The sequence below is a fragment of the Bombina bombina genome, chromosome 2, assembly GCF_027579735.1.
Source record: "Bombina bombina isolate aBomBom1 chromosome 2, aBomBom1.pri, whole genome shotgun sequence".
NCBI classification, from domain to species: Eukaryota; Metazoa; Chordata; class Amphibia; order Anura; family Bombinatoridae; genus Bombina; species Bombina bombina.
In genome coordinates this window covers 526434304-526457053 of record NC_069500.1, presented here as the reverse complement: position 1 = coordinate 526457053, position 22750 = coordinate 526434304, and the positions used below count along the sequence as shown (strand labels likewise).

Genomic DNA, 22750 nt, shown 5'->3' with positions numbered 1-22750 from the left:
AGGAGGGATCATGTGACCAGCTTTGCTGGGACTCTTTGCCATTTCCTGTTGGGGAAGAGAATATCCCACAAGTAAGGATGACGCCGTGGACCGGACACACCAATGTTGGAGAAATGACATGCTCTATCTGAATCATGCAAGCTTAAAGGGACATGAAACCCAAAATTTTTTTTTATTTTTTTTTTGGAAAGTAAAAAATATTTATTTATTTTTGAAAACACAAAGGTTAAAATTCTTGAACAGTGCAAAATAAGGATTCAGCTAATCCATATGAACCTGACTTACTCGTTTCGGCCCCTGGCCTTACTCATAGACATAATAAAATGCTCTGCCTTCTTTAAATGTACTCTTGCCTAATTGGCTATGGACAATGCTGAATAGCTATTCTTTGCTTCTTAATTGCACTAATTACTGCTGGTGTGGACGTTTAACACATACTGCTAGCCATATTGGTTGTGCATAATTGTTTAAAGTTTAAGGTATAGCAGATATGTTTAATTTTACTTTAATGGCATTTTAGAAATCCCAGCTATACCAGTAACTAACCCAATTTAGAATACTAAATAGAATACTAAATAATGGTATTTAAAATTTTACAGTTGTACCTGTTGAACCCTTAACTGGTCAGATTGGACGGCCTGAAGATTGTTCATGACAAATAAATTAAAGATTGATAATAATGGTGTCAATGACTATGTTGGTTCTAACAGTCCTAATTAGGATTTAAATCTAAAAGTATATAGGACTGAATAACCTTTACTATATTTATAAAAGAACCATATACTCATTATTAAATATAAATTATAACCATTATTACATTTGTGTCCCTAAGAGTAATGAGAATATCTATAGGGTTGCAAGTCATGTAGTATAAGTGAGAGAGAGAGTGTGTGTCACCAATCAGGGGGATGGAGAGGAAACCCAACATTTTTATTTCATGATTCAGATAGAGAATACAATTTTAAACAACTTTCTAATTTATTTCTATTATCTAATTTGTTTCATTTTCTTGGTATCATTTGTTGAAGAAGTAGCAATATGCACTACTGGTCTCTAACAGAACACATGGGTGAGCCAATGACAATCGGTATATATATTCAGACCCCAATCAGCAGAGAGAACCTAGGTTCTTTGCTTCTCCTGAGCTTGCCTAGCTAAACCTTTCAGCAAAGGATAACAAGAAAAGGAAGCAAATTAAATAAAATAAGTAATTTGGAAAGTTGTTTAAAATTGTTTAAAATTGTATCCTCTATTGGAATCATGAATAAAATATTTTGGGTTTCATGTCCCTTTAAGTTGTTTGCTTTTTCTTTTTATATTTAGTTTGATTTTAACATATTTTGGTGATAATCTTCTAAAAGAAAATTTGAGGTTCCCATGGTACCTTTTATGGTTTAAGGGACATTAAAGAAATATTAAATATAATATTTATTTTAAATCCCAAATAAATATACACACATGCATACACACAAAAACAGTTGAAAGGCAATTCTTTAAGAGTTGTGATCTTTATTTTAGGTTTTAGAGAAGATGCGTCCTATTGATCAAAAGTTGAAGTATCAAATTGATAAACTGGTGAGAGCAGCGGTGACTGGGAGCCTATCAGAGAATGATCCTCTGAGTTTCAAACCCAATCCCCAGAACTTGATGAGTAAGGTAAGATTTCATAAGACAAGTGAATATTACTTGTCTCCTGTAAAAGGACAATGAACACTTTGTAATTATAAGACAATTGTGTTGTGTTGGACTGGTTGTTCTATAATAATATATGAGCCTAAATGTTTTAAAACAAGTTAGCATCCTTTTTATTGCAATTGTTTTTCAGTAGCCAACTTCCATCCACAATTTGCTTTATTTTGAGGAGCCAATCTTTGCTTTAGTCTGCAGAGAACAAGGCTAGCAATGGTCATGTTAATATTATTAGTATTATCAGTTATTTGTAGAGTGCCAACAGATTCTGCAGCCCTATGAACATGGGTTTAATATGCAAGGTAGCATTTATGGGAGACAAAGGGATTGAGGGCCCTGCCAAGAGTTGCACTGTTGTAAATTAGCTCTCATAAAGGTGGTTACGGGATGACAAAAGGAATAGAGGAACGAAGATAAGAAAATGTTAGTGTATATTGTAGTCAGCCCTGGACAGTAAAGTTGTAATTAGACAGAACACACAATATAAAAACATCTTTCCAATTTAATTTCTTCACTTGTTATCCTTTTGATGAAAGGTTTATCTAGGTAAGCCCAGGAGCAGCCTAGGTTCTAGCTGCTATTTGTGGAGAATATATATACACACACTGATTGTCATTGGGTCACTCATTTGTTCAGTAGTGCATTGCTGCTCCTTCAACAAATGATACCAATAGAATGAAGCAAATTTGATAATACAAGTAAACTGGAAAGTTGTTTAAAAGTGTATGTTCTACCTAAATCATGAAAGATACATTTTGGTTTCATGTCCCTTTTAAGGAGCGCTTAAAAGTTTGAAAACCAGGAAAGAGTATTGTGGAGGAAGACAAGTTCTACAAGATAGGGGCCAATCTGGAGAAGTCTTGTAGACGGAATGTGAGGAGGTAACAAGATAGAAGGAGAGGAGGTCATGAACAGAGCAAAAGGGACGGAGGGATAGTGTTATTGAGCCCCAGGGCAGAACATGCTGTGATTTGAGATGTCATCGCAGAAAATGCAGCATGTCTGTAGAAAAACAGGACACCTACAGAAACTGTTAGCACTTTTGCTTTGCAGTGCTGCTTCACGTCAGGCTGTTCTCTTCAAATAGCGTTGTTCTCTGTGTAAGTTTTTCTTAATACAATGCAGCCAGAGTGAAATGGAGTTTAAACAGTAAAATATGGAGCAGCACTGCAAAGTGCCAGCACATTGATTGATGACTGGTTCTCAGCTTTCCCAGTTTGCAAAGTGACTCCTGTATGTAAGACATTTTATGTGAGCAATGCACCTTTATTCCTATGTTTTTACCTTTTATGATTATGTGATGTTAGACCAAAAGAAACAAATTTATTCAAGAGATATTTTAGAACCTTATGTTTAGTGTAGCTGCCTAATTTGAAATTGAATTTAATTTCAAAATGATCTGCAGAAAAATTTTCACAAAAAAAAAATTTCATCCTAGAAAGTGAAAAAAGTTCTGCCTCTAAGTTATTGGGAGCCTTGAATGTCACTGAGGATTTTGTGTTTTATTCTAGAGGAAACCAGTGAAGGGATTGGCAGAGATGTGTAAGGAAGCTCAGCCTGGCATTTATTATGGATTGTAAGAGAGATAGAGGGTAGCCAGGGCGAATGGAGTTGATAGCTAAAATGGGAAATGATGAGAGAGTTGATTAAAGGGACAGTAAACCTTAAAAATAATGTTATATAATTCTGCACATAGTGCAGAATTATATAACATTATTTAAGTGCTATAGTTCTAAAAGCCTTTTTTACCTTTTAATATGTAAAAAATATGGCGCTTTTACAGACCCGCTCTCTGCTGAGCGGGTCTGTTATATTTAGTCAGCGCATCGGGCCAGCTGTATAGTCACAGCCCGGCCCGACCTCGCCATAGCACTAAGTGCAGCTCGCTCCTGTCACAGGAGCGAGCTGCACTTAGTCTTATGGCGCAGTTGGGCCGGGCTGTGACTATACAGCTGGCCCGATGCGCGGACTAAATATAACAGACCCGCTGAGCAGAGAGCGGGTCTGTAAAAGCGCCATATTTTTTACATATTAAAAGGTAAAAAAGGCTTTTAGAACTATAGCACTTAAATAATGTTATATAATTCTGCACTATGTGCAGAATTATATAACATTATTTTTAAGGTTTACTGTCCCTTTAAAGTCTCAGGTGTGCCTTGTGTGAAGAAGTGACACATTTTGGAGATATTTTTAAGGTGGAAGCGGCAGGAATTGGCCAAATATTACTTACATTTCCAGAGGAAGAACTTTGAGATTTTTTTTTATGAACATTTTTCTGCAGGCCATTTTGAAATGAATTTTTAAATTAGGCAGTTACACTAATGCACCAGCTCAGCTGAAATGTGTTGCTTAATTGAAGATGAAACTGTTTTTAAAGTTATTTTTTTATAATATATTGCAACAATTAAAAATTGCATTTCAAATTATCTGCAGGGGAAAAAAATTTCTCTTAAATTCTAGTTCCTTTGGTCTTGGTCTAACATAACAACATAATTCTAAGGTAAATATGTAGTAATAAAAACATTGCTCAAAACGTCTAACATTCAGGAGTCACAGCTTGCAGACTGGAAAAGGCTAGAGGGCGGGGTTGAAAAAAAATCCCTGATAACCGGTCATCAATCAATGTGCTGCCGCTTTGCAGTGCTGCTTGGCATTCAATGATTGTTGTCTTCAAACAGCACTTTACTCTGGCTGCACTGTGTTAAGGAAAACTTATATAGTGCAGCCAGGGCACAACACTGTTTGAAGATAACAGCCTGATGTGAAACAGCAATGGAAAGTGGTAATAGCTTCTGCATGTGTCCCATTTTCTCTGCAGACATGGCATTTTCTGCGATATCCCAGATCACAGCATGTTTTGCAGTTATCAGTTTAAGCCAATTAGGGACACATGTATCAGGGATAGCCTTGAGAAGTCAACAGGGTGCATTTTACGTCCTGAAAATTTGGAAAAACCTCAATTTTCAAAGCTAAATTACATTAAAAGGGTGCAAAATAATGAAAGTATGCTGAAAAGTCTGATATAAACAGCATTTCTCTGATGCAGAGTTACATCTTTGCACGTCTGAGTTACTATTGGAGTAAGAATTCCTGCATATTGGGCACGGTCAGGTACTTTTTAGATCAGTACACCTTGTTTGTCAATAGACTGCACAATAATATATATGGGACTTTTTTTTTATTTTATTATTTTTACTTTCTCCTTGAGCGCAACATCAAGGTTAAGCCTTCAAACAATCTGTATGCTCCTTTGGTTGTAGTGCCGGACCTAGCAAGATTTTTACTATATTACACCTTATGTTTTTATGTATATGTTTGTTCATATACAAAAAGCTGTAGTGACCTTTCTATATTTTGATATTGAATAAAGGATATATTTGTACAGTGCTGCATCCCCTGTCTTATTTATTGGTGTATTATCACCCACATATATCTTCCTTTTCTAATACTATTATAATAAACGATTTCATAAGGGACTGCACCATTATAAATTCTTTATTTTATATATTTATTCATGCCCTGGTAAATTTGGCTTGTGGTCCTATTCCATACAAAGATTCTGAGAGATGCAAGACCTAGAGATTTGATAGTTAGTGCTGCGGTATCTGGAATAGTAATAGAAGTATGTTGGAAATTTATTTATATAAGTTATAAATAATCTCAAGGTGATTACTGTTCCTTTTTAAACTGTACAAATACTTTGTTATGCTGATTATTTACGATGACCAACATTGCTTTGTGTGCAGCTTGACGAGTCTGGTGAAGAAGAGTCTGATGATGATGGAGATGGTGAAAGTGGTACGGTAAAGAAATCTGAAGGGAGATTCAAAAAATATATTCCACCCCGTCTTGTACCAGTACACTATGGTACGTTCCAGGGTCTTTTGAGGTGTGATAGTGTGTGTGTATATGTGTAATAAATTTTTATATATATATATATATATATATATATATATATATATGGTCATAGCCCAGACATTTGCTAATATTACTCTCCCTTATTCCCACAGATGAGACAGAGGCAGATCGAGAACGCAGAGTTCTAGAACGTGCTAAAAAGAGAGCTCTTAGTAGCTCTGTAATCCGGGAGTTGAAGGAGCAGTACACAGATGCACCAGAGGAAATTCGGGAAGGGCGAGCATATCATATGATGCAACATGGAAAAGAGGAGCAACATAGGTTAGCAGCATGTTACTTGTAACTGTTAACCATTTAGAAGATCAGGGGTGCTTATACTAGCAAGAGGCGTACTCATAATATCAATTTGTTAGTTACGTTAATGCATTTATTATGCTTAAAGCCCACAGAATTGGCACCAAGCTCTAAAATGTTTGTCTTTCCCACAGGATTAACTATGAGGAGTCCATGATGGTACGTCTAAATATGACACGCCAGGAGAAAGTACGCAAGAAGCGAGCTCTCGCTATGACATCACAGCTCAACTCACTAACACATTTCACTGATATCAGTGCCCTTACTGGAGGCGATGCGAGATCAGAGGTAAGAACTGGTCAAGGGAAACTGGCTATGATGGCTGAGTAGAAAACCATCAACCTGGGTAATAGTATTTGAGGAGTGGGGTGTTCACATTGAGTATGATATAGATTTTAAGTGGAAAATTCTTAGCATTATAAGCTCACTTTTTGTTTCTTCTCAGGAACATATCCCTTCAAATAAGAAATCTAAAAAAGGCACAAAGAAAGGAAAGAAAAAACAGAGAGGTATGTATTCTGAAAGTAACTTGTTTTACAGACTATTAGTTTACATGTGGTGTTCTAGGATAGTCATTTTTCATTAATAGCTAATATTATGTTTTGTTTTTTTGCAGGATTCAAGAGAAGACACTGATTATTTTTTTTTTGTGTGTGTGCGCAAAGCTGATCTTCAACTGGAGCAGAATTCTTTATATTCTCCTGTTCAAGTGCAGCCAAGCTTGGCTTTAATCTTTCATTTAGAGTGGTATCACCTTGCACTTGACACAGAATCCTATTCTTATGAGATCTCATCTTCTGCAGGGTTACCCCATACAGACATTGTTTCCTTAGACAAAACTACATCTGACTGTCTTTTCATATAGAGCCCCCTTCACATTTAGCTGGTGTAGAGCCCAGCCTAAAGTGGCAACGGAAAATTAACTCTACTATCCTCTGTATGACAGCATTCAATGTTTACAAAAAGCAATGCTGCACTTGAATTAAAATGTTTGCCTTGACATGTGTGGTGTTGGATGAGTGAAATGTTAGCCCAGTTTGTGGCTGTAATGACTGCTGTATGCAGGAATAGCAGATACCAGTATGGCATAGAAGAAAAAAGGTGTAGCTTTGCATGTCCAGAGATTAAAAAGATGCAACACTTAAATGCATTTATAAAAAAAAAAAAACTAAATGCTAAATAATTTGTATTTGTTCAAAACAAGTGTATCAAACAGATTAAAGTGAAGGTTAAACTTTTACATGTTTTAAAATCAAGTCCAGAATCTAAGCAATATTTTACAGGGACTTTAGTTGATCACTTTTAATGAAGATGAGCTGTAACTTTCTAACATCCTGCGCTCCGGCTGCCCACTTCAAAACTCATTTATTGTAAACTAACGGTTTGAACTGTTCTCCAATTGGCGCTCTAACGTATGGCGAAAGTGCATATTGGAGAACAGTTCAGTTAGCTCAGAAAAAATATGCGTTTTGAAGTGGGCAGCCTGAGCGTGGGGTATTAGAATGGCACGGCTACATTAAATAGTAAGTTATGGCGCATCTTCATTAGAAGTGATCAATTAAAGTCCCTCTAAAATATTGCTTAGATTACAGATTTGATTTTAAAACATGTAAAGTTTACCATTACTTTAAGTCCACAAAGAAAACTGGAATGATACAGTTATAGAAAGAATGAAAACTGGGTGTTGTAAATGGGGAGATGTAGTAATGTTGCTTTGCAGTCTGGTCCTTTTTGATGGACTACCCTTTGTAACTTTGTACATTCCAGTGCTTGTGGTCATTCACATACTACTTTAGAAGGAAATACTCCAGCAAGACAAATGAAGTTTTAGCTTGACTTAGCTGTTTTATTATTACTGATTGTGTTCAATATTCAAGCATTGATTTCTTCCGGCATTGCATGCCAAGGAGAATGTGTGAATAGTGTTCCAGCTGACATGTTAGGGATGCATCTTGGAATGTGTCAGTTAAGAGTGAGGCTGGAAATAGTGGGTTTGTAATGCTGAGGTTTTACATTCATCTTTCTCTGCTAGACCAGTATGTCCCATGAGTCTATTACTCCAGATGATCAATAGCATAAATTAATCTACATACTTGTTTTACAAATAAAATCTACTTATCTGTGTCACTATACTATTGTATGTTTACTGTGACTTCAGCGCTTGCCCAGACTTCTAAGCTTCAAGGCTAAGAAGTTCAGTTACCTCCTTGCATTTAGCTGGGTACTGTTGGTTTTGACAATCCCCCTCCGTGGGTAGAACAATCTTGTTAGGCTATTAGGAGGAGATGGTGAGATCGAAGGTATTGAGCGGGGAGAAGGCAGCGGATTTCAGACAACTTAAACACTGATCAGCCCTAAGTGAAAGTCAATACACACAAGCGGGAAATCAATGCAGGGCAGAGAGAGACTGAGGGAGGGCGTGAGAGAAAAGCAAGGAGAGCAGTAGAGACAGGGGGAAGGCAAGCGAGGCAGACTGACTGAGAGAACCAGAGCTAATGACAGAGAATGAACAGATAGAGACGTGAAGCTAGAGCAAGATAGACAAAGCAGAGAGTTTGGGCGAAACAGTGAACCCAGTAATAGAGCCTTTATGCAGTGGTTGTGTCATAGCATTTTTACTGTACATAAATACTTTTCTCTCTGTCACAAAAGATTAGAAATATGGAAGAAAAAGGAAAATGAGGATGAATTCAGGATTTTTTTTTGTGGGGGTGGGTGAAATTGGAAGGTAAAAAGAACAATTATTTAGAAGCTTTTATTATTAAGCAACAACATTTTCAGTCAGCAGTACAATTAGTACCCCAGACATAACAGATTAGCAAGAGTGGGAGATTCGAACTATAGCACAAAGAAGACTGAATGACAGACAAAAGGAAATCACATAGAAGAGAGGAAACCCATACTTTTGTAAGTGCTACATGAAATCCTATGCACTGCAGGCAGGGTTAGTTTGTAGGAATTAATTGGTAGCTGGTGCTTACATATATCTCACTTGAAAGAAACAAATCTGTAACTTGCAAATACCAGAGACTTATGAGAAATGTGCATGATTTAAATGAAGGAACAAACACGCACTGGGCCAAAGATGTTTATTAAATTAACAAAGATTCATTGGTAGCAAAAATTAAATGATTTGCTCCTGGAATGAGGAAATTAGCTGCAATAAAACAATTACAAGTCATCTGTTTTGCAGGATCAGAGATTGTCTGTTGAAACAACTGAAATCTCTAAGAAATGTTAACACTAGGCTGGGAGACTCCATTTGGACAGGGTCAAAGAGAAAGGATAGCTGCAACTTCAAAGGGACAGTCTAGTTGAAATTAAACTGTCATGATTCAGATAGGGCATGCAATTTTAAACAACTCATCAAATTTGCTTTGTTTTCTTGGTATTTGTTGTTGAAAGCTAAACCTAGGTAGGCTCATATGCTAATTTCTAAGCCCTTGAAGGCTGCCTCTTATCTTAGTGCATTTTGACAGTTTTTCACAACTACACAGCGCTAGTTCATGTGTGCCATTTAGATAACATGCTCACTCGCTTGAAGTTATGAGTCAGCACTGATTGGCTAAAATGCAAGTCTATCAAAAGAAGTGAAATAAGGGGGCAGTCTGTGGAAGCTTAAATACTAGGTAATCACAGAGGTAAAAAGTATATTTATATAACCGTGTTGGTTGTGCATAACTGGGGAATGGGTAATAAAGGGATTATCTATCTTTTTAAACAATAAACATTCTGGGACTGGCCCTTTAAAAAGGGACATTGTACACTAGATTTTTCTTTGCATAAATGTTTTGTAGATGATCCATTTGTATAGCCCATCTGGGTGTGATTTTATAAAAATGTATAGTTTTGCTTATTTTTAAATAACATGCTGATTTTCAGACTCCTAACCAAACCCCAAAGTTTTAGATGTATACAGACTAAAGATTGCTTCTGTTTGTATAATGGGTCTTTTCATATGTTGGGGGAAGGTTTGCTCTCAGCCCCTTTCAGTGGGTGTCCCTGTCTAACCTAATCAACAGTGCTAAATTGGGAGCATCTAGGTAAGTTTTTAAAAGGTTTTATACTAAATTTTAAATCAGTATCTGTGCATATTATTCTTTATAGTAGTGTCTATTACATGCAGTTAAATGAGAATTGGTGTATACTGTCCCTTTAAATTCTCACAGCACATGGGCCTCACGTAGGCGATTATAATGCTCTGTTCTGTTCAAACGAAGAAACGTTGACATTTTTCCTGGAACAGGAGAATCACTGAGCACACCTACAATAGAACAAATCACACCTTTAAATACTGTTTTAGCAATTTAAGTAATGTAAACCAGACAAGAGAAATGAAAATACTCATTAATGGACACTGTAATTGACAAGCTGTGTTTGTTTGTTTTTTAAATCAATGTTGCACTGATTGGCCTGTATGTGTTGTGCTGGCAAGGGAGGATAGATGTGATGCATTATAGCAATGTATGCATTTTAAGCCCACTGCATAAGAAAAGAATCCCAAGCACCCACTTTTTCAGTACAAAAATTGTTATAAATCCCCATACAAAAGATCTGTCATGTGAGGAATAAAAAACACTTGTGCAATATATGTGAGTGTATATATATTATAATAAATAGAGACAGGAATAGGGTAACAGGACATCATTTACTAGAGAATGGAGTTCAAGTTATACTGTAGTACACTTTGAGAGAAAATAAAGAAGCACTCTTTTACATAAATTGTAGTTGACATATGCAATAGCCTCCAAGCAGAAGTGGCAGAGTAAAAAATTCCAGAAAATACATGTAATGCATCTAAATGCAAGGCTTGACAAATCATTAGAACCAGGAAGCCACAGGTCCTACAATATCACTCCTACCTTTATATTGATATGTAAAATCATTCATTGGTTCCTTAATATACTGGATAGCTGCTACTTTTTATATAAAAAATGTTAGTGTCATATCAAAGATTAAAGAGACATTAAACACTTTGAGATGGTAATATAAAATGAAAAGCCTGCAATATACTATATATCATTATTTATTTTGTACCCTTTACAGTAACTTCATTCTGAAATTGTGAGCTTTTCAGTTCTTGTTAGAAATAAAAGTGCATTCCACACAGCCATTGACTGCACACTCCAGTGACCTATTTATAACTGTCCCTAATAGGCCACAGCAAATAAGGTAACCTAAGTTATAAAATGGCAGCTCCTATTGTTTTAAAGACACTAAAACTGATGTTGTCAATATTTAAACAGCTAAGACACACACGTTATTACCAGACTAATCTTTTCTTTAAATGCATCATTCTATCTAGCATTTATTTAGTGTTTAATGTCTTTTTAAGCATACTGGGATACTGAACCCAGTTTTTTTTTCTTTCATGATTCAGATAGAGCATGCAATTTTAAGCAACTTTCTAATTTACTCCTATTATCACATTTTCTTCATTATTTGAAATGCAAAAATGTAAGTTTAGATGCCGGCCCATTTTTTGTGAACAACCTGGGTTGTTCTTGCTGATTGGTGGATAAATTCATCCACCAATAAAAAATTGTTGTCCAGAGTCCTGAAACAAAAAAAAGCTTAGATGCCTTTTAAAATAAAGATAGCAAGAGAACGAAGAACAATTGATAATAGAAGTAAATGACAAAGTTGCTTAAAATTGCATGCTCTATCTGAATCACAAAAGAAAACATTTGGGTTCAGTGTCCCTTTAAAGATAATAATGTGTACACAGGATAGGGTCTCTGCCATCTAAAATGTATTCTCCCAAAAAGCCAGTGGTCTTTTATCGATTAATTTTAATTATTACATTTTTAATTATATGGATTCTGCAACCAGTAGGTGAAATGTGCATTATTATTACTATTTTTGTTCATTACAATTTGTTCTATAATCTCACTGTAGAGCCCTTGAGATGCAAACATAAATTACATTTACAACAAATTTCCTTCTTACCCATCTTCTTGCAAATCTCTTCCACTTCCTGCAGGGCATTTTCTACTTCATCCTGTGTATCCACCAGGACCTCCACCTCTCCAACTTCAAAACCAAAATCTGCCATGTCCAAATCTACAATCACTGAATGGCGAGAATCTCCACTTTGCGGTATCTGGAACCTTCGCCTTCTTGTAACAAAAGTAGCAAACTCTTGCAATGGAAGAGAATCCAGACTGAGAGGACATGGAACTCCTAGCTCCTCACTTACACGACTGATTATTTCAGCCTCACAGTTTACCTCCCTGTATTGGGTAGAGGCTCCACTCAATCCCAGTGTCCCCCTCTTAGGTGGGTGCTTCAACTCCCAGCTATGATCTCTCTTTCTCAACCAGAGATCCCTTGTGGTCAGTAGGAGGTCAGGACTGTCATAGTAAGAATCACAAAATACCAGTTCCTTCAGTAGCACTGCTCCCAAGTCATGCAAGCGTCCCTCCACATCTGGACCTGGGACAAACTTCCTCTCTACCTCAATGGAACTAGATGGGAGGATCATAGAGCACATATCTGGAAAGAGCAGTGGTGAGTAAGAAACTGATCAGTGGTATACTTGCAAAGAAAAAAAGACAGAGAAACAAAAAAAAGGAATGTGGAAATTCTGGAAATGAAACATGGAACTTATAAATTTATTACTAGTAAGACGTCAGGAGGGTAATGGGAGGATAGGTCACAAGACCATCAAGGCTTTGATCAACCACTCCAGTCAAGTGACTTAAAAAAAAAAAAGTATAAAAACTCAATTGATTTTACATACATGTGGGCAAGAGAGATACTCTTTAGCAGCATGTATAATAAAATTGTACTGCTACACTTATGATCTAAATTCTTTACATCACAGCAGTATATAAATAATGCTTTATAAAAAAATTAGTTAATCAATTCCTGCACTGAAAGGTATGTTCTGAACAACATTCTTGCCAAAACCCACATAGCAGTTACACACCTCCACCCTATTACCTTGAAAGCAGACTTATTACGGACTCACCCTGAGGGCAGACTTTCTTCCTCCTTAACCAGATATTCTTGCAGAGTGAAAAGGGACAGTAAACGCCTTAGGATTTCAATATAAAATGTTTACCTATGCATAGTAAAACATGTTTACTGTATACTTTCATTAATTATTTTCCCCTTTTTCATGTAATTTAGCTTTAGTGTGGCTTTTCTAATTCTCAGAACTGAAAATGCACCCTGGTGACTCCTGAAGCCTTTAACTGGCCACATACATTTCCCTAATTTACTTTAAAAGGTAACAAAAGCAAAGCAATGCACTTTATACTAAAAATCTTGGATAGCCTTGTTGCTTGCATTAAAGGGACAGTCTACACAAAAATTGTTATTGTTAAAAAAAAAAGATAGATAATGCCTTTACTACCTATTCCCCAGCTTTGCACAACCAACATTGTTAGATTAATATACTTTATAACATTTAAACCTCAAAATGTCTGCCTGTTTCAAAGGTTCTATTGACAGCCTCTTAATCGCATGCTTTTTTATTTGCTTTTCACAACAGGAGACTGATAGTTCATGTGGGCCATATAGATAGCAATGTGTTCACACCCAGGAAGTTATTTTAGAGTTAGCACAACACAGTGCTAAATGCAACTCAATAGATTTTAAATAGTCAGTCATGGAATCAGGGGGCTGTCAGAAGATGCTTAGATATAAGGTAATCACGAGGTAAAAAGTATATAAAAGTGAAAGTAAATTTTAACAATCAATATTAATGCCATGGATTACAATGATCCTATTATATCTAGTCACTAACTTTTTTTTACTACATCCCTTATTACTGTCTCCTATCTTCCTCCACCCCCACTCATTTCCTGCTTTTGTTATTTTACACGTAAGCGCTGTCCTGCCCGCTCTTAAGTGTTCATCCGTGCGCATTCTTGAGCAGTAAAATTTATTGCGCATGCGTGCTTAGTGCCGATGCATCTAAGTCATTGGCTGTTTCCCTTTAGAGCTCTATGTGCATGCGTGTCTCATGGACACGCTTCTAGAAACGTAGTACATTCAATGAGACACGCATGCGCAATTGAAGGTGGGGGCATTTAGTGTAATTTCCAGACGCCACTGGGGGACCAATAGAAAGATTTATAACGATATTAGTCATCTGTAAATAATATAAAATTTGAGGCAGGCGGAGGAACGGCGATATAGCGATGCAAACTAAAAAGGTACATTTAAGCGATAAATCTAGATTATAAAAAAACTAAATTTATGCTTACCTGATAAATTTCTCTCTCTTGCTATGTATCGAGTCCACGGATTCATCCAATACTTGTGGGATATTCTCCTTCCCAACAGGAAGTGGCAAAGAGAGCACCCACAGCAGAGCTATCTATATAGCTCCTCCCCTAACTCCACCCCCCAGTCATTCGACCGAAGGTTAGGAAGAAAAAGGAGATACTATAGGGTGCAGAGGTGACTAAAGTTTTTTAATAAAATATACTACCTGTTTTAAACAGACAGGGCGGGCCGTGGACTCGATACATCGCAAGAGAAAGAAATTTATCAGGTAAGCATAAATTTTGTTTTCTCTTGCAAGATGTATCGAGTCCACAGATTCATCCAATACTTGTGGGATACCAATATCAAAGCTTTAGGACACGGATAAAGGGAGGTACAAGACAGGTACCTAAACGGAAGGCACCACTGCTTGTAGAACCTTTTTTCCTAAAAATAGCCTCCGAAGAAGCAAAAGTATCAAATTTGGAAAAAGTATGAAGCGAAGACCAAGTCGCCGCCTTACAAATCTGTTCAACAGAAGCCTCATTTTTAAAAGCCCATGTGGAAGCCACTGCTCTACTAGAGTGAGCAGTAATCCTTTCAGGAGGCTGCTGGCCAGCAGTCTCATAAGCCAAACGGATGATGCTTTTCAGCCAAAAAGAAAGAGAGGTTGCCGTAGCCTTTTGACCTTTCCGCTTTCCAGAATAGACAACAAACAATGAAGATGTTTGACGGAAATCTTTAGTTGCTTGTAAGTAGAACTTTAAAGCACGAACCACATCTAGGTTGTGCAACAGACGTTCCTTCTTGGAAGAAGGATTAGGACACAGAGAAGGAACAACAATTTCCTGATTGATATTCCTATTAGAAACAACCTTAGGAAGGAATCCAGGTTTGGTACGCAAAACCACCTTATCCGCATGGAAAACAAGATAAGGTGAGTCACACTGTAAAGCAGATAATTCAGAAACTCTTCGAGCCGAAGAGATAGCTACTAAAAACAGAACTTTCCAAGATAGAAGCTTAATATCTATGGAATGCATAGGTTCAAATGGAACCCCTTGAAGAACTTTAAGAACTAAATTTAAACTCCATGGCGGAGCAATAGGTTTAAACACAGGCTTGATTCTAACTAAAGCCTGACTAAACGCCTGAACGTCTGGAACAACTGCCAGACGCTTGTGTAAAAGAATAGACAAAGCAGATATCTGTCCCTTTAAGGAACTAGCTGATAATCCCTTCTCCAATCCTTGGAGAAAAGACAATATCCTAGGAATCCTAATCTTACTCCATGAGTAACCCTTGGATTCACACCAATAAAGATATTTACGCCATATCTTATGATAGATTTTCCTGGTGACAGGCTTTCTAGCCTGAATCAAGGTATCAATGACCGACTCAGAGAAACCACGCTTTGATAAAATCAAGCGTTCAATCTCCAAGCAGTCAGCCGCAGAGAAATTAGATTTGGATGCTTGAATGAATACTGAATTAGAAGGTCCTGCTTCATCGGCAGAGTTCACGGTGGAACGGATGACATGTCCACCAGATCTGCATACCAAGTCCTGCGTGGCCACGCAGGTGCTATCAAAATCACCAAAGCTCTCTCCTGCTTGATTCTGGCAATCAGACGAGGAAGGAGAGGAAATGGTGGAAACACATAGGCCAGGTTGAAGGACCAGAAGAGCATCTATCAGTACTGCCTGGGGATCCCTTGACCTGGATCCGTAACAAGGAAGCTTGGCGTTCTGACGAGACGCCATCAGATCTAATTCTGGTGTGCCCCATAGCTGAATCAGTTGGGCAAATACTTCCGGATGGAGCTCCCACTCCCCCGGATGAAAAGTCTGACGACTTAGGAAATCCGCCTCCCAGTTCTCTACCCCTGGGATAGGGATTGCTGGAAGATGGCAAGAGTGAGTCTTCCCATCGGATTATTTTGGTCACCTCTATCATCGCTAGAGAACTCAGTGTTCCTCCTTGATGATTGATAAAAGCTACAGTCGTGATGTCCGACTGAAATCTGATGAATTTGGCCGCAGCCAGTTGAGGCCACGCCTGAAGTGCATTGAATATCGCTCTCAGTTCTAGAATATTTAATCGGGAGGAGAGCCTCCTCCTGAGTCCATAGACCCTGTGCTTTCAGAGAGTTCCAGACTGCACCCCAGCCCAGTAGGCTGGCATCTGTTGTTACTATGACCCACTCTGGCCTGCGGAAACCCATTCCCCGGGACAGGTGAACCTGTGACAACCACCAGAGAAGAGAATCTCTGGTCTCCTGATCCAGATGTATCTGAGGAGATAAATCTGCATAATCCCCATTCCACTGTTCGAGCATGCACAGTTGCAGTGGTCTGAGGTGTAGACGAGCAAATGGAACTATGTCCATTGCCGCTACCATTAGTCCGATTACCTCCATACACTGAGCCACTGACGGCCGAGGAATGGAGTGAAGAGCTCGGCAGGTGGTTACAAGTTTTGATTTCCTGACCTCTGTCAGAAATATTTTCATTTCTACTGAGTCTATCAGAGTACCTAGGAAGGAAACTCTTGTAAGAGGGAAGAGAGAACTCTTTTTTTATGTTCACCTTCCACCCATGAGATCTCAAAAAAAGCCAACACGATGTCCGTGTGAGACTTGGCTAGTTGGAAAGTCGACGCTTGAATTAAGATGTCGTCTAGATAAGGCGCTACTGCTATGCCCCGTGGTCTTAGAACTGCCAGAAGGGACCCTAGCACCTTTGTGAAAATTCTGGGAGCCGTGGCCAACACGAAGGGAAGGGCCACAAACTGTTAATGCCTGTCCAGAAAGGCGAACCTGAGAAATTGGTGATGATCTCTGTGAATAGGGATGTGCAGATATGCATCCTTTAAGTCCACGGTGGTCATATATTGACCTTCCTGGATCAGTGGCAGAATAGTCAGAATAATCTCCATCTTGAAAGACGGGACTCTGAGGAATTTGTTTAAGATCTTGAGATCCAAGATTGGCCTGAAAGTTCCTTCTTTTTTGGGAACCACAAACAGGTTTGAGTAAAACCCTAGCCCCTATTCCGCTTTTGGAACTGGGTGAATCACTCCCATGGTATGTAGGTCTTCTACACAGCGTAAGAACGCCTCTCTCTTTGTCTGGTTTGCAGACAATTAAGAAATGTGAAACCTCCCCCTTGGGGGGGAATCTTTGAAGTTCAGAAGATATCCCTGGGAAACAATTTCTAAAGCCCAGGAATCGTGAACATCTCTTGCCCAAGCCTGAGCGAAGAGAGAGAGTCTGCCCCCTACTAGATCCGGTCCCGGATCGGGGGCTACCCCTTCATGCTGTCTTGGAGGCAGCTGCAGGCTTCTTGGCCTGTTTACTCTTGTTCCAAGCCTGGTTAGGGCTCCAGACTGACTTGGATTGAGCAAAGTTTCCTTCTTGCTTTGCAGCAGGGGAAGAGGAAGCGGGACCACCCTTGAAGTTTCAAAAGGAACAAAAATGATTTTGTTTGGTCCTTATTTTATTTGATTTATCCTGAGGGAGGGCATGGCCTTTCCCTCCAGTGATGTCTGAAATAATCTCCTTCAGTTCAGGCCCGAAGAGGGTCTTTCCATTGAAAGGGATGTTCAAAAGTTTAGATTTTGACGACACATCCGCTGACCAGGACTTAAGCCATAACACTCTGCGCGCTAAAATGGCAAAACCTGAATTCTTTGCCGCTAATTTAGCCAGTTGAAAAGCGGCATCTGTAATGAAAGAATTAGCCAGCTTAAGAGCCTTAATTCTATCCATAATATCCTCTAATGGGGTCTCCGTCTGAAGAGCCTCTTCCAGAGCCTCGAACCAGAAAGCAGCTGCAGTGGTTACAGGAACAATGCACGCAATCGGTTGGAGAAGAAAACCTTGATGAACAAAAATTTTCTTTAGGAGACCCTCTAATTTTTTATCCATAGGATCTTTGAAAGCACAACTGTCCTCCATAGGTATAGTTGTACGCTTGGCGAATGTAGAAATAGCTCCCTCCACCTTAGGGACCGTCTGCCACGAGTCCCGCATGGTGTCCGATATGGGAAACATTTTCTTAAAATCAGGAGGGGGAGTGAACGGAATACCTGGTTTATCCCACTCCCTAGTGAAAATGTTCGCAATCCTCTTAGGGACCGGAAAAACATCAATGTAAACAGGGACCTCTAGGTATTTGTCCATTTTACACAATTTCTCTGGAACCACAATAGGGTCACAATCATCCTGAGTCGCTAATACCTCCCTGAGCAACAAGCGGAGGTGTTCTAGCTTAAATTTAAACACCGTCATATCAGAATCTGTCTTACCTGAATCAGATATCTCTCCCTCAGATAGCAAATCCCTTACCCCTACTTCAGAGCATTGTGAGGGTATATCGGATACGGCTACTAAAGCGTCAGAAGGCTCAGCATTTGTTCTTAACCCAGAGCTATCGCGCTTTCCTTGCAACCCAGGCAGTTTAGATAAAACCTCTGTGAGGGTAGTATTCATAACTGCGGCCATGTCTTGTAAGGTAAACGAAGTAGACGCACTAGAGGTACTTGGCGTCACTTGTGCGGGCTTTACTGGTTGTGACACTTGGGGAGAGCTAGATGGCATAACCTCATTTCTTTCTGTCTGAGAATCATCTAGGGCTATATTTTTAAGTGCTACAATATGTTCTTTAAAATGTATAGACATATCAGTGCAAGTGGGACACATTCTAAGAGGGGGTTCCACAATGGCTTCTAAACACATTGAACAAGGAGTTTCCTTGATGTCAGACATGTTTAACAGGCTAGTAATGAAACAGGCAAGCTTGGAAAACACTTTATTCAAAGTAAAAACAACACTTAGAAAAAACGGTACTGTGCCTTTAAGAGAAAAAAAGTGCACAAATTCTGAAAAACAGTGTAAAAAAGCAGTAAACTTTTCGAAGTTTTTACAGTGTATGCTGAAAGCTTTAATAAGATTGCCCCACCAGCAAAATAAACAATTAACCCCTTAATGCAAAAACCGGATTGACAAAACGCCAAAAACCAGAAAAAAAAATTATCAGCACCTTGCCACAGCTCTGCTGTGGCGCCTACCTGCCCTTAGGGATAGATTTTGTGGGGAAAATACTTCCTTTAGGCCCTCAAATTACAGCAGGACCCTCCAGTGTAGCAGCTTGATGTCTTGCTTTGTAAAAACAACTGCGCAACTGAAGCGCGAAAATAGGCCCCTCCCACATCATTCGATGTCGGTGGGGCCTAAAAGAAACACACCAAAGTGTTTCTAAGCTAGCCATGTGGGTTAATAACCCTTAAGTAAGCCCAAATGAACCTCCAAAAGTCCCTCAAAAACGTTTAACTTAATAAAAAACGTTAGCCTTTCTTATAAGTGTCCACCAGTATTAACTTAGCCCTTTATGTAAGCTGGTAATCACACACTAAGTCTCTGAATACAGCTTAGCCTTTTCTAGAATTATCACAGTCTGTCTAGAAAAAAAATGACTGAACATACCTCAATACAGCTTAGCATGCAAACCGTTCCTCCAACTGAAGTTTCCTGTACTCCTCAGCCTCTGTGGGAACAGCAGTGGATCTTAGTTACAAAGTGCTAAGATCATCATCCTCCATGCAGTAATCTTCATCTCCTTTCTGCCTGAGAGTAAATAGTACACACCGGTACCATTTAAAATAACAAACTCTTGCTTGAGAAAATAAAAAACATAATTTATGCTTACCTGATAAATTTATTTCTCTTGTAGTGTATCCAGTCCACGGATCATCCATTACTTATGGGATATTATCTCCTCCCCAACAGGAAGTGCAAGAGGATTCACCCAGCAGAGCTGCTATATAGCTCCTCCCCTAACTGCCATTACCAGTCATTCGACCGAAAACATGCAGAGAAAGGAAAACCATAGGGTACAGTGGTGACTGTAGTTTAATGGAAAAATTACCTGCCTTAAAGTGACAGGGCGGGCCGTGGACTGGATACACTACAAGAGAAATAAATTTATCAGGTAAGCATAAATTATGTTTTCTCTTGTTAAGTGTATCCAGTCCACGGATCATCCATTACTTATGGGATACCAATACCAAAGCTAAAGTACACGGATGACGGGAGGGACAGGCAGGCTCTTTATACGGAAGGAACCACTGCCTGAAGAACCTTTCTCCCAAAACCAGCCTCCGAAGAAGCAAAAGTGTCAAATTTGTAAAATTTGGAAAAAGTATGAAGAGAAGACCAAGTTGCAGCCTTGCAAATCTGTTCAACAGAAGCCTCATTCTTAAAGGCCCAAGTGGAAGCCACAGCTCTAGTAGAATGTGCTGTAATTCTTTCAGGAGGCTGCTGTCCAGCAGTCTCATAGGCTAACCGTATTATGCTACGAAGCCAAAAGGAGAGAGAGGTAGCCGAAGCTTTTTGACCTCTCCTCTGACCAGAATAAAAGACAAACAGGGAAGACGTTTGTCGAAAATCCTTAGTTGCCTGTAGATAAAATTTCAGGGCACGGACTACATCTAGATTGTGTAGCAGACGTTCCTTTTTCGAAGAAGGATTAGGACACAAAGATGGAACCACAATCTCTTGATTGATATTCCTGTTAGTGACCACCTTAGGTAGGAACCCAGGTTTAGTACGCAGAACTACCTTGTCTGAATGAAAAATCAGATAAGGAGAATCACAATGTAAGGCAGATAACTCAGAGACTCTTCGAGCCGAGGAAATCGCCATTAAAAACAGAATTTATGTTTACCTGATAAATTTCTTTCTCCAACGGTGTGTCCGGTCCACGGCGTCATCCTTACTTGTGGGATATTCTCTTCCCCAACAGGAAATGGCAAAGAGCCCAGCAAAGCTGGTCACATGATCCCTCCTAGGCTCCGCCTACCCCAGTCATTCGACCGACGTTAAGGAGGAATATTTGCATAGGAGAAACCATATGGTACCGTGGTGACTGTAGTTAAAGAAAATAAATTATCAGACCTGATTAAAAAACCAGGGCGGGCCGTGGACCGGACACACCGTTGGAGAAAGAAATTTATCAGGTAAACATAAATTCTGTTTTCTCCAACATAGGTGTGTCCGGTCCACGGCGTCATCCTTACTTGTGGGAACCAATACCAAAGCTTTAGGACACGGATGAAGGGAGGGAGCAAATCAGGTCACCTAAATGGAAGGCACCACGGCTTGCAAAACCTTTCTCCCAAAAATAGCCTCAGAAGAAGCAAAAGTATCAAACTTGTAAAATTTGGTAAAAGTGTGCAGTGAAGACCAAGTCGCTGCCTTACATATCTGATCAACAGAAGCCTCGTTCTTGAAGGCCCATGTGGAAGCCACAGCCCTAGTGGAATGAGCTGTGATTCTTTCGGGAGGCTGCCGTCCGGCAGTCTCGTAAGCCAATCTGATGATGCTTTTAATCCAAAAAGAGAGAGAGGTAGAAGTTGCTTTTTTGACCTCTCCTTTTACCTGAATAAACAACAAACAAGGAAGATGTTTGTCTAAAATCCTTTGTAGCATCTAAATAGAATTTTAGAGCGCGAACAACATCCAAATTGTGCAACAAACGTTCCTTCTTTGAAACTGGTTTCGGACACAGAGAAGGTACGATAATCTCCTGGTTAATGTTTTTGTTAGAAACAACTTTTGGAAGAAAACCAGGTTTAGTACGTAAAACCACCTTATCTGCATGGAACACCAGATAAGGAGGAGAACACTGCAGAGCAGATAATTCTGAAACTCTTCTAGCAGAAGAAATTGCAACTAAAAACAAAACTTTCCAAGATAATAACTTAATATCAACGGAATGTAAGGGTTCAAACGGAACCCCCTGAAGAACTGAAAGAACTAAATTGAGACTCCAAGGAGGAGTCAAAGGTTTGTAAACAGGCTTGATTCTAACCAGAGCCTGAACAAAGGCTTGAACATCTGGCACAGCTGCCAGCTTTTTGTGAAGTAACACCGACAAGGCAGAAATCTGTCCTTTCAGGGAACTTGCCGATAATCCTTTTTCCAATCCTTCTTGAAGGAAGGATAGAATCCTAGGAATCTTAACCTTGTCCCAAGGGAATCCTTTAGATTCACACCAACAGATATATTTTTTCCAAATTTTGTGGTAAATCTTTCTAGTTACAGGCTTTCTGGCCTGAACAAGAGTATCGATAACAGAATCTGAGAAACCTCGCTTCGATAAAATCAAGCGTTCAATCTCCAAGCAGTCAGCTGGAGTGAAACCAGATTCGGATGTTCGAACGGACCCTGAACAAGAAGGTCTCGTCTCAAAGGTAGCTTCCAAGGTGGAGCCGATGACATATTCACCAGATCTGCATACCAAGTCCTGCGTGGCCACGCAGGAGCTATCAAGATCACCGACGCCCTCTCCTGATTGATCCTGGCTACCAGCCTGGGGATGAGAGGAAACGGCGGGAACACATAAGCTAGTTTGAAGGTCCAAGGTGCTACTAGTGCATCCACTAGAGCCGCCTTGGGATCCCTGGATCTGGACCCGTAGGAGGGAACTTTGAAGTTCTGACGAGAGGCCATTAGATCCATGTCTGGAATGCCCCACAGCTGAGTGACTTGGGCAAAGATTTCCGGATGGAGTTCCCACTCCCCCGGATGCAATGTCTGACGACTCAGAAAATCCGCTTCCCAATTTTCCGT

General features: G+C 39.3%; 2 protein-coding genes across 3 annotated transcripts in view; one reads left to right on the top strand and one right to left on the bottom strand.

Moving 5' to 3' along the window:
• The window catches only part of NGDN (neuroguidin), a 44592-nt gene extending 36561 nt beyond the window's left edge, over positions 1-8031 (top strand). Inside the window, exons 5-10 of the mRNA XM_053702323.1 lie at positions 1519-1656; positions 5436-5556; positions 5700-5868; positions 6036-6189; positions 6347-6410; positions 6518-8031. Of these exons, the coding sequence (XP_053558298.1) occupies positions 1519-1656; positions 5436-5556; positions 5700-5868; positions 6036-6189; positions 6347-6410; positions 6518-6537 (666 nt within the window). The 3' untranslated portion in view covers positions 6538-8031. The remainder of the gene's footprint in view (positions 1-1518; positions 1657-5435; positions 5557-5699; positions 5869-6035; positions 6190-6346; positions 6411-6517) is intronic.
• A 942-nt stretch (positions 8032-8973) lies between these two features.
• Positions 8974-22750, bottom strand: part of THTPA (thiamine triphosphatase) — a 39555-nt gene continuing 25778 nt past the window's right edge. The window contains exons 1-3 of one of the 2 annotated variants that reach the window (XM_053702325.1): positions 12875-12973; positions 11851-12396; positions 8974-10165 (exon numbers count right to left, since the gene is read on the bottom strand). In XM_053702325.1, coding sequence (XP_053558300.1) covers positions 10065-10165; positions 11851-12394 — 645 coding nt within the window. In that variant the 5' untranslated portion in view covers positions 12395-12396; positions 12875-12973 and the 3' untranslated portion in view covers positions 8974-10064. Of the gene's footprint in view, positions 10166-11850; positions 12397-12874; positions 12974-22750 lie in introns of those variants that run through there. The other variant, XM_053702324.1, reaches the window with a different exon arrangement.